This window comes from Capricornis sumatraensis, chromosome 2, assembly GCF_032405125.1.
Source record: "Capricornis sumatraensis isolate serow.1 chromosome 2, serow.2, whole genome shotgun sequence".
NCBI lineage: Eukaryota > Metazoa > Chordata > Mammalia > Artiodactyla > Bovidae > Capricornis > Capricornis sumatraensis.
Genome location: NC_091070.1, coordinates 27,593,346 through 27,605,905, shown reverse-complemented (window position 1 = coordinate 27,605,905; position 12,560 = coordinate 27,593,346). Strand labels below are relative to the sequence as shown.

Here is a 12,560-nt window from a genome sequence, read left to right as displayed (position 1 = left end):
CAAAGCAAAGCCTTTCCCTGAACAGTCAGGGTTCTGTCTCTCCACCCTGGTTTTCCACATTTCTCTTTTTTTTGTCCACTGAGAACAACTACACTGGCTTCTAAGCTTCACAAACCCAGCCACTCATTTTCTCTTTCCTCTTAGGACTGTTTACAAGTTTTCTCTGTCTGAAATATTCTTCTGTCCATTCATCATCTATTTACCTCTTACTTTAGGTCTGACGGAGAAGGCAATGGCATCCCACTCCAGTACTCTTGCCTGGAAAATCCCATGGACAGAGGAGCCTGGTAGGCGCCAGTCCATGGGGTCGCGAAGAGTCAGGCACGACTGTGTGACTTCACTTTCACTTTTCACTTTCCTGCATTGAAGAAGGAAATGGCAACCCACTCCAGTGTTCTTGCCTGGAGAATCCCAGGGACAGAGGACCCTAGTGGGCTGCCATCTATGGGGTCGCACAGAGTCGGAGACAACTGAAGCGACTTAGCAGCAGTAGCAGCAGCAGCTTAGGTCTGAATTCAACACTACTTTCTTAGGAATGTCTTCCCAGACACCATCTCCCAGTCAAAATTAGTCTCTAATACACTTAACCACAGTACCTTCCCCTGTTCCTTCAAAATGCTTACCACAATTTATAATTTATATTTGGTTTGGGTTGGTGAAATGCCTGTTTCCACACCAGACTACAAGTTCCATGAGGGCAGAGACCATGTCTGTTGGTTCACCACTGTATACACACAAAAGTTTGTTGAATGATCAAATCAAATAGAAAAATTCTTATTCCTAAAGTCATACAGTCAATAAATAATTATTAGAGCAATGATAGACATTGTCAAGAATATAGATAAGGATTGTGCTAAGTTTTTTTTTTAAAGAATGAACAGTTCTATTTAAAAAAAAAAAAAGACTAGGTGTTCCAACACAGATTTACCTGAACTCTGGAAACTTGTGAATTTAAATCATGTAGCACATATTACTTTTTAAACTTGTCTTCTGGGTGAGTGGTATCTATAGATGTATTTAAGTTTCAGAGAACAGAAACAGCAGAACAATCCCTGAGGCACATATAGCACATTTTATTTGGGTTAAATAAAATCCTGGCACAGATGGCTAAACAAAAGCATAAATAATTTATCTGTCATGCCCACATCCACAATGTTGATTTCTGGTAGGTGTGTTACCCACTTCTACTATATCAACAACAGAATATAAGACTCGTATGTCTCAGTCCTCACAAATATACATTTATCCTACAGCTCTGTATCAAAGAAATGTGTGTGTGCATATGTGTGTGTGTGTGTGTGTAGACACATACGCTTTGTACCTTTCACAATGAGACTAATTATTACATAATAATATTGGCAACATTAAGCAGACCATCACTGTGGGAGTTTGAAGTATGCAAAAAAAAATCTGTTAATTTATTCAAACCTGTTCAGCTGTCATTAAAGATAAAAATATGCCTCCACCTTTCATCTCCTTTAAGATCAAAGGTACATTTTTAAGTTTCTGTGTTTCTTCGATGGCATTAAATTCATTTTTCCATCCAGCAAAAGTGGATCAGGATTCACAAGCTATTTTAACATATATTCCTGAAATTCTAATGGTAGAAAAATAGCAATTTTGTTATAGAAAATATTTCTATACACACACACATAAAAGAATGTCCAACAATTCAAGGTTTCTACTTTTAATAACTGGTGTTTTCTTCATGAAAGATATGTTCCTTAAAAGTACACTCATCAGCATCATTAAAAATAAAAGATAACTGCAATGGATGGCCTATGTGATTTGTAGTCTCATAGTATAACAGAAAATCTTCACCCATGTAGATAAAAACAAATTTTTACTGAATTTTATTACAATGATATTTCTTAAAATACACAAGGATGTAAAACATTCACTAGTTACATAATCTTGGATAGAAGCTAAATCAGTCAAGTTATGTTTATCAGTGGGGCAAAGTATTACATATTTAATGTTTAAGCATCATTTTCAATCTTGAAAATAAACAAACCTTATTTTTGTAAATGAACTGCAGCTCTTATAAAGGGATTCTATTTCCTTTAGAGTTTACCTTTTAAGGCTATCAAACACTAATGGCAAGATAACTAATGAAGAATTTCAATTAAAAGACTAGTCTCAGCTCCACACCTGGTAGAAAAATAGAAGCGAGGCTTTTCTAAATACATTTATAATCCAATTATTTGCTAAAGATTTGTCCTATATATATATATTTTTTAATTTCTACTGTCTATGCAATAGGAGCTAATTGTTCAAGGGAAAGATACAGATCACATATTCAAATTTCTCTCCTTTGGCCAGATTTAACTGAGCCGATTACAAAAAGAAGCTAAATTTCTGCCTTCTTCTTGAGCTTATCCAAGCATTACCAATTACTGAGGCAGAAAGAACTGATACTTCTTTGACTGTAAGTAGTAGTTTTTTGTTGTTGTCACTGTAGGGAAGAACAGTGTTTGTTTTGTTTTTTTCTCCAAATAAGTACGCCCTTGGTAAAGTGAAGCCAAATGCATGCCCCTAAGATCCACCAGGATAAAACTTAAGAAAGTCTCAGCTATTTAATATTTCCTTTCTTCAGGTTAAAAAAAAAGAAAAAGAAAAAATCACCCCTACTTTAGAGAAAAATAGGAACAGGTGAATATTTTTTAAGCCCTTGATGAGGGACAGTGCCAGAGCCACCACATTTGTGAGTTTACTGAATCTGTCCAGCAACCCTGCAAGGTAATCATTAATACTGTAATTCTGTAGAGTCCTAGATGTCACCTAGAGCGATGGCTAGAGTCAGGACGGAAGTCTGTGTCGAGACAAGATGGAAATGCCTTTTATGTCTTGAGAGCACTGTTTTCTGCCCTATAGAGTTCCAGAAAGATGACCAGTTACCTTGACTATGGTTGCTCTAGTAGAAAAAGAGGCTGCTTAGGAATGAAGAAGAAGAACATATCACACCTTTCATTCCTCACTCTCAGAGGAGATCTTTCGTTTCTGGGCCCAGTTAATGATGCAACTCTTCTTTCAACCTGTAACTCCTACTTTAGTCCAGCATACTTGTACACATTGGCCATACGTGATGCCAGTTATGGACACATCTGATGCCTTGAGATGAGTCAGTACAGTGAACTATCATGAATCCACTCACTCTGCACCCAGCACTTATAAAGAGTACAGCAGGAATATACGGCAAAATTCTTACCCCTAGAGATTACTAATCTGGTTAAGAAGTAAGACTAGTATTATAATGCATGGGAAGCCAAAAATGACCCTAAAATTTCTAGACTAAATAATTAAAATATTAAAGACACCTTTGACAGAAATGGGGAAATACCAAAGGAAGTAAGTCTGCTTGACACCACAAACAATGATAAATTCAATGCTGTGACCACAGTGAGTTTTAGATAACTTGTGGGGAGCACAGGAGAAATTTTGTAAGCCACTGGTTACATGGAACTGGAGAACAGAAAGGATAAAGTTTAAATTATGACAGAGGACAAACTTGCTCTGAAAAGAAGGGTATAAATGTAAGAAAGACAGTTGAAAGTTGAACCTGAGTTGAACCTCCCCTTTGGAAGGGGAGAAAGGAGGGGATGGGAGGGAAGGGGAGTGGAAAGAGAATAGAAAATGAAAAGGAAAAGGGCAAGAGAAAGTACAAAGTCATGAAAGCCAAAAAGTGAGAAGAGGATAGGGGAGCAGAGTCTTAAATCCTGCAAAACTAGAAAAATATGGACAAATGAAAGGTTTCTGGATTCACAAGAATGCTCACTTGTAACCTTCTAGGAAGTCTCAACATTTCAGTTTAGTCAGAAATCCACTGAAAGCAGGTTTGAAAGGAAGTGGTGACCAAGAATTAAAGGCATCAACTACAAATGGTGCATTCAAAGTGTTAAACATCTAAATAACAATAACTAGCTACACTAATACTGACCTGGAACTTGTTAAGTGCCAGGCTCTGTTCTCAGCACTTTGCACATATCTTCTCATTTAATCCTCACTTCAGCACCGTAAGCCAGGCACTATTAATACTTGCATTTTGCAGAGCAGAAAACTAAGGACAGACAAGTTTGTCACAGAGCTAGTAAGCATCAGAGCCAGGACTTTAATGCAAGCCTCCAGAACCCATGGTGCCTAACCAGTCTGTACACTGCCCATCACAGAAAGAAAAAGGGGGTGGGGAGGAAACATTTGTTTTATCATTGTGTTCAATGTGCAGCCCCAGTGCTTAGATCAGAGTCTAGCACATGGTGGGCACTCAACAAATTTATGTCAAATTATTGAATTAGTGAATGATTAACTAGAAAGAGTATGAAGGTCAAGCAAAAGGATGGGAGTTATTTTAGGTGAGTTTATTCCCAGACTGTTTAATCCTCATTGAAAATTTTCTCTATTCTCTCAACACAATGAAAATAAACTCATTGTGCTATAATTTGTCCCAAATTAAAAATATGCCAGGAGACATGAAAAGGCTTACAGAAAAGATGAGGATAAAGATGAACTTTTGCTCTTTCTTAATCTAAGTGAGTTGTTTTCCAGTTAAACTTGGCGACCTGAGGCTGACCCTGCAGGCTCTAACAAGCCAAAATCTATCCTGCCTCTTCTGATTACTGCACAGGACTGCCAGCTGCTTCTCAAGGCGGAACTCACTCAGAAGATACATAAATTGATATAGACCAATTCCCAAGGATAAAACTTACCATCAATAACGCCTAATGCAAAATTGTTTTACAAAAAGAATTAATTAGAAGCAACAAATTTATAAAGTTATTTCCTATATAAAATAGTCTACATTTTAAGCCTTGGAAATCAGAACAAAAAATGACAGGAAATATTTCAGCTGTATATCCAGTTGCAATAAAAGATGAATGTGAGACCACTCACACATTCACCTCTCACGCTCTCGAGTCCCATCTGATTTTCCCCATTCTATGTGATTTCCATGTTCAGATCTACACAATGGTTATCTAAATATTTTAAACTATGCAATTACTGATACAAGCTTACCTAATAGATTTAATCAGCAGTGTTTTAGAAAAACATCGATTCCAGACTTGGTTAATTTTGGAGACAAAATTAAAAAACATTTATTCAACTAGTACATAGTGTTATGTGCTCTTCACAGTGGAGGACATAAAGGTATGTATAAGGTATAACCCATATCCTCAAGCAGCTTAGTCCATATACCAACATTTCCCTGACTTCCCAGTTATTTGTCATTGTCCCTAGAAACTGCTGATTGTGCACCTAAGCTCAGATCTAAAATCATATATCTTGTGAAATCAATAGGACTTAGTACTTATGTTTCCCTGAGGGAACCAGACCCAAAGAAAGAAATCCATTTCAATAAGATTTCAAATTGCTTTTCAACCACTCTTCCTCTATAAATTATTTCATTTTTTATTTAATTTTATCTTTTCCCATGTGAAAGCTTAATATATCAAAAAACCATTATCTAGAATGTATACAAATACTTCTTTGCATTAGTAATAATATCCATAAACAACCAAATATTAAAATAATGTCTAAAATGCACTCTGAAATATGTGACAGTATTGTCAGTGTTCATTTGATCAACTATCTTTCAAGACCAAGTCTTTCCAATATTAAAACATCTACATTATATAAAATGAGAATATTCAAATGACTTTTTTAGTCATTCTTCAATGATGAAAAGGAGTTATATCCTACATTATTAAGCTAGCGTATTTAGTGAAATACACTGAGGATGTTTTTTCAGGCTTGCTGAGGTATAACTGACAAATAAAAATTGTATATATTTAAAGTATATAACTTGATGATTTGATATCATATACAATCAAGCTGATCAACATGTCCCTCATTTCACACAGCTACTATTTTGCTTTATTGTGTGCGTGGCAAGAACATGAGACTGGAGTTTTTAAAATTCTGTTAGTAAAGAAAAATATTTTACAAATGTCCATTTCTTACAACACATAAAGGCTATTTTCTTTCACCTCAATTTCCACAATAATTACCACTGGTTTGTGACTTGTTATTCAGGTTTATTTGCTTTCACACTGTATCTATGTTATTCATAAAAGTACTGTATGACACATTTTAATTTTTGCCACTAAAACTTGATTTTGTTTGGGACATTTCAGAGCATCTCTCAAAATATGGTTTCTAACCGTACCAAAAAGAAAAAAAAAAAATCCCTAAAACCAAAATTCAAACTTGATGACAGACAAGAAATAAAACCTCTTAAAGAAGTACTATACCTCCAATCATATTTTTTGAGAGTTTAATACGTTTGGAAAACTTTGAAGAATATTTTAGCTCTGTATTTTATTTTTAAAGTTTGTATAACACTGAACTACTATAATCATGTAACATCTTAGGTAAGTATCTGTAAATTTGTAAACTATCTTTTAATAAAATCAAAGCACTATCATGAACTGATTCTACTTGATCAAACTTAATCAAAATTATATTAAGACATCTGATGAGGAAATTTTTTGTTGAAACAGAAAATATGTATTCATCCTTCTAATGTGAACAGTATTTATACATAATTATTCTGCAAAACGTCATATTTTATATATATTATCACCACACTGAGATGGTTACAATAACATTTTGTTCATCTGCTAAAGTGAATGTCATACTAATCTAAAATTTGAATTTGTTTCCATAAACTGTTTTTACTAATATCACATTCAGTCAGAAAATGTTGGTTATCATCAACTAATATAAGATTTCAATTCCTTTCTTCATTTCACTTTCTTAAAGGTCTTCTATTTTAGATATTTTCTGCCAAGAGTGACAACTAACTTCATTGATTTTTAACCCCCAAATGAGGAAAAGGACAGAAAAGAGAAACAGATATAAATTAGTTTACCTGTGGCAGAACCTATAGTGCCCTCTTGTGGTGAATCTTAACTACAGTACTCTGGAGAACAGTGCAACCTTTTCCTAGACTAAAGGCTGGAGAATGTAGAAGCATTGTTCCTCCATGCTAGCAAGCAGCTGTTATTAACAATGAAAGCAAAAGATAAATATTGACTAAACTAAAAGACTCCTTTACAGAAATTTACTCAGTCACTGTCAAAACAATCAGAGCTACTCGCTTCTACTCTATAAAATACTGTGCTATAGGTTTCTTTTAGTAGGGCAGTTGACAGACAGCCAAGCGTGTGGATTTCTTATACACTCTACCTCTGCAGTCCATGGGGTCGCAAAGGGGTGGACGCAACTGAGCGACTGAACTGAACTGGACTACTTCTGGAATCAAGCAAAAGATAGACAAACAGAGAAATTTCTAGTGAACACAAGGATGTCCTGGGATGAGCAGCTCCCTGGTCAACAAAGTACTGCATCTGTTATATAAGGCAATGTGGACTCTGAAGCATGGGGCAATCCTCTGGCTTACTTATAAATATAATTTAGGAAGTGGTCAGTGTAATTTCAACCTCTATGATATTTTAAAAGTAGAACTGATACATCATAAGACTTGGATAAACCAAAGCTTCAGAAATTCTAAGTGGCTTTATCAATATCCCCTGAAGAATGTTTTAGATCTTTCAAGAAAAAATATCAAGTACACTATACCAAAAAAAAATTTGTCCTTCATCATTTTTCTTAATTGGATGATATTTATGAGTCATTCTTTATTTTTTAATTACTAGTTTTCCACTTCCTCTCCTATAGGGTCTCATTGAAGATCTCAGTTTTTACAAATATTAACTATAGCACAAAAATTATTTTAGATTTTCCTGTTGGTAAGAGCAAAGAAAGTACCTGGGGAGGTGTTTCGAGTAAAATGGAAAACTGGGTATACTGAGTTGCTTCTCTTGAAGGGTAAGCAGTTCATAAAATAGAGCTTTTTCTGTTTTCTTCCTTCCTGAGCCCCTTTTTTTCCTCTAAAAAGAAAACACTTCTATTTTTTCCTAATGTCTAAAATATTAAAGAACAATAGCTATATTCTAATTTAAAAGAAATTATTTTTATAGTTAAAAATTTCAAAATGGCAACTAGCTTACTGCCACTCAAACTAATAATGTCTGCCTATTTGCTAAGGAATCAAAGACAACATATACACAAAAACGTACTGCCCAAAGCAGTAATCACATTGAAGCCCTAGGAAATATTTTGTTTTGTTTAAATCTAAAGTTCCACCTAAAAGTCTTTAAAAAACTGCTACTTTCTTTCAGGTACCTACCCGCTACCCATAAGTGTACTGCTCCCTACAGCCCAAAACATATGGATGAAGAGCTTGCAAAAATACTGAAATTTAAATAAGGAAAGCTAACCTAATAATGTTTCAGACACAGATTCAGTCAGTAAGCACTTTGGATGGAAGCCTTCTATGAGATATTGCATGCCTGTAATGAACTCGCCACATAGTTCCTAAACTATCTTCCTAACTACATATTTTGATTTTACTAGCCAAAAATGTATCTAAATTTTGCTGTTGCATTTATGCTCTTGACCTTTACAACTTCTTAAATAATGTGCACTCTCTACCTATTAGAATCACATGTAATGATTGTAATTCCTTTTATTTGTCTAAAAATGATCTTATCTTTTATCTTAAAACTAAAAAGAGGAATTTCCTACTTCTACCATTTAGGTATTTGGCTATATAGTATGTTTGTATCTATCCTACTCAACGGCCCTCATTATTTTATTTTATAGACTTTGAATCACCAATAACAATTTGAAATGCTTTCCCATAACACACTGAGTCAACTAAGTAAGGAAAATAAAAATCCAATCTCAAGAAGCGTAAAATAAGAGCAAATAGGCTATAGTGCCACTCTAGGGCAAAGAATACAGCACCGTTATTCTGGAAAATTGCAACTGAGGAGTTTGGAACTCTATTAGGAAATCCTCATGTTTAAACACTATACCCAAATATATCACACTTCTTGCTCTTTTGTTCTTCATCAAGAAGTATTCTGATGGATTTCTAATTGAGATTTCAGCTCATCAGTGATTGCCTAATAAATAAAAGCTTGTATCCCTCCTTTTCTCTCTCCCCTACTTCCTGTTCCCTCCCTCTCTGTATTCTGCTACTTTTTACATCTCTCTTTTGCCCATTGAGTGTGTGAAAGAATGTATTTCCTCTGCATCTATCTTTGTGTCTGAGTGGATACCTATCTGTATTTCATCTGTGTTCATTTCTACCTATGTTTCTACTCCATCTGATTCTCACTAAAAGATCTGATCTTTTCATAAGAAGAAAATGAGGTTGTATCAGAAAGAGAAGAATTTCATGGAGTACAGGTAAATAGTCAATCCCAAACCATCTTTCTTTTTCTTAAATATACTGGGAGTACTGCTTCCCTTTTTTTCCACTAAAGCTCTGCCAATACATCACTTTCAATGTTGTTAAGTTATTGAATAATGAAATCTTTACTGTGACAAACTCAATCCATCTGTGAGAACCCTGATGGGTATTTTCTGTTAATCTCAATTAAACAATTTCTCAGAATGAATTTTTTGATTTCTCTGCCAAATCATACAGAAGTGACAACAACTATGGGATATTCCCACAAAACTGAACACTGTAATTCTCAATTTCTGAGGTACTTCCTGTGTAAGTGGCACTGAGACATTTCAGTACTGATTATATACACAAGGATATATACTTACCTCAAATATCTAACACATTTCAAACAAAGCTGAGAGGTTTTGAGTAGCTGTATTGTAAGTTAGCCACAAGAAATTAGAGGTGATATTTAAAATGCGAAAACAGATGAATTTTCATTTGTACTTCGTGCTATCCATGGAAAGAAACATTAAACCAGTGAAGCAATTATAACATGAAGTGTAAAAAAGATAAAACGTTCATTAATTTGGATAGTGGATTTAATATGGAGGCAATAGAAGCAGCTATTTCTAAGCCACATAAAGTAAGTCATAATTTCATGGTATATCAGAAATAAAAGATATTCTGCAAACTGGCTCATAGTTTCAGTCTGTATAAGAAGTTTCATCCAAAGATGCTATAAGAGTAAACTTCAGTCAGTTCTCATCTACTTTCTAGTTACCATGCAGAGCGATAGAGAACCCTCCAGATTTTTTTAAGGCCTTCTCTTAAAAGTCTTCTTGCAGACCAAATTTCATGGAGTTGAAATAACCCAAGAGGATGAGAAAGCTGAAAAAAAGGGGCTCTATCTTAAAAGCTACTTAAATAGCTAATTCCAATAAACTTTAAATTTCCCAAACTGGTTGTTTTAACAGTAATATCCCTTTGTACTCCAGATTTCTATACAATATTAATATAGGAAATAATGTATAAACACATAAATCATCTACCATAATGAGTTCATATTTTATATTATCATAAAAATCAAACACACATTTGAAATCACACTGGAATGGCTAAAAATATTATAGTTATTTTTTAAAACTAGACCAGGCCTATTAGCTATTTTTTCCAACCCCAAAAAGTCAGTTCAAGACTAGAAACAGACATTGATAAAATAGGAAGAAATAAAGTCAAAAGTCACAAATTAAAGCCTAATACCATGTCAGAGATTGATGAAAAGTACCTTGGGACGCTTACATTACAGTCCCAAAATCAAGGGAAATATTTGCAAACCTGGTTTCAGAAGAGATTATATCCTAAGAATTAACACAACCTAATCTACCAATTCAGGAAAAGCACAATTGTGCCTCTCTCTGTCTTGCCCACTAAGCAGGGAGCTTTTGGAAAGCAGAAGTGTCTTAATCATTTTTTATCCAAAGGACCCCACAGAGTGTCTCTTGTATAAGGCATCCAAATAAATATTGTTTAACTGAATGAATGAATGATTAAACAATGATTATGGAACTGCATAGAGCATTTCCACTGCTTTAGTCCAAGATCTACTGTAATTAATATGCAGAAATGTCTTTCTCATAATTCTCCAAGCAAAGGATCTCAAAATAAAATAACTGGCTTCTGAAGGAAAAAAGGAACAACTTTAAAGCATATTTTACACATCTTGCTTGTAAAATTAAAAGTTATATAAAAGATTTGAAAACAAGTAGAAGATATATATTTCAGTAAAATGCAAAGTTTACAAGGTCCTAAAAGGTGAAATATATAACCACCCCCCATTCAGATATCTTAGAGGAAATGAACGCACAAATGGACAGAAATTTAAAGTCACTCTAATGCAAGAAAATCCTAGCCTCAGTAGCAAAGTAGGACGGCATTTTTTAAATTGTTTCTTTAGTTACTTTAAAGGCACAGTAGCTATTGCTTCCCCTCTACATTTCTCCTGTTTAAGTCAAATCAAATATATCATATAGATCAACAAAGACCAATGCCTCAGAAAAAAGAAACTTCAAATTTGACCAAAATAATCGCCTTTCCCTTTTTCCAGAACCGACTCTTTCTTAGGTTCAACTCCAAGCACACTCCCAAACACTAGGCTCCTTTCAACGGTACCCATTGGGCCTGAAAGCCATTCCAGAGACTTAAATCTTAAGGAGCCACTTTCACAGCCATTCCCAACTTAAGGGAAGCCCTTCCACCGAGATTAAAAATTTGATCAGTCTCTGTAGTCTACTTGATTTAAAAAAAAAAAAAAACGTGGTGGAAAGACGAACAAGAAATACATCCCTCAACAAACTCAACTCTGTTCTCCAGCTGTACCTCCTCCCTACCCGCCGCTCCCCTTCGACTTCCTCTGCTCCCGGCTCTGGACAGGTGGGAGGGGGGTGAGTACGTCCTGGGGAGGGGCTGCAACAAACTTTCCTTCTGCCACCTCGTTCCCACCCCCACCTCACATCAGGTCCAGCTGGTAACTGAAGCCACTGGGAAGGGCCGTCCGTATCCCCTTCCCCCCTTGGGAGAGGGATGAGATGAGGTGGATGGGGGGCGTGGGTGGGCAGGATGCAGGTGGAGGGGTGTTCTGACTGTAACTCTTCTTACCACTGGAGCGCCTGACGATGTTTTCCAGAAACGTGTTCTGCGGTGCCACCAGCCCTCTCTTGCCCCCCGGCATCCTGGGTCTAAAGAGCAGCGGCCAGGATCCGCGGCGGGGGAGGGGGGGTTGCAGGAAGAGAAGGTGGAGCAAGAAGAGGAAAAGGTGGAAGAGAAGATCGAGCCGAAAGAAGAGGGGTCGCGGCGGCGGCGGCGGGGTCCCCTGACTGCGTCTCCAGCCCGACCCGGATGAGCAGCTCTGGGGAGAAGGACCAGGCAGTTCATGGTAGTAGCACTGCCCCGGCCGCCGCTGCCCAGACTGTGGCGGTGCCGCGCACGGGGCTCGGGAACTGCAGGCTCCGCGGGGCACAGTGCGCCTGCGCCGCCCCCGCTGTCGCTGTCCCGCCGGTGTTGATGCTGAAGCTGCCGCTGAGGCTGTTGTCGCGGCGGCGGTCACCCAGGCGCGGGCTCAGCATTTCTCCCCCTGCCCCGACCACCGGGGCTGAGGGAGCAGGAAAAGCCCACTCAAAGCCCTCTCTTCTAGACCCTTTGCTGCCCCCTCCTCTCTCCCTTCCCTCATCCACCCCTCTGGCACGGCTCGTTCGGGGCTGCCCCGCTGAGCCCAACTTCTGCCCGGCCGTGCGCCCGGTGGCCGCTCTTCTCTCCCTGGAGATCG

The 12,560-nt window shown here is 37.0% G+C and overlaps 1 protein-coding gene across 1 annotated transcript in view; it reads right to left on the bottom strand.

Moving 5' to 3' along the window:
* Positions 1-11,966, bottom strand: part of KCNH5 (potassium voltage-gated channel subfamily H member 5) — a 367,642-nt gene extending 355,676 nt beyond the window's left edge. Inside the window, exon 1 of the mRNA XM_068965445.1 lies at positions 11,894-11,966. Within this exon, the coding sequence (XP_068821546.1) occupies positions 11,894-11,966 (73 nt within the window). The remainder of the gene's footprint in view (positions 1-11,893) is intronic.
* Positions 11,967-12,560: the final 594 nt, after the last annotated feature.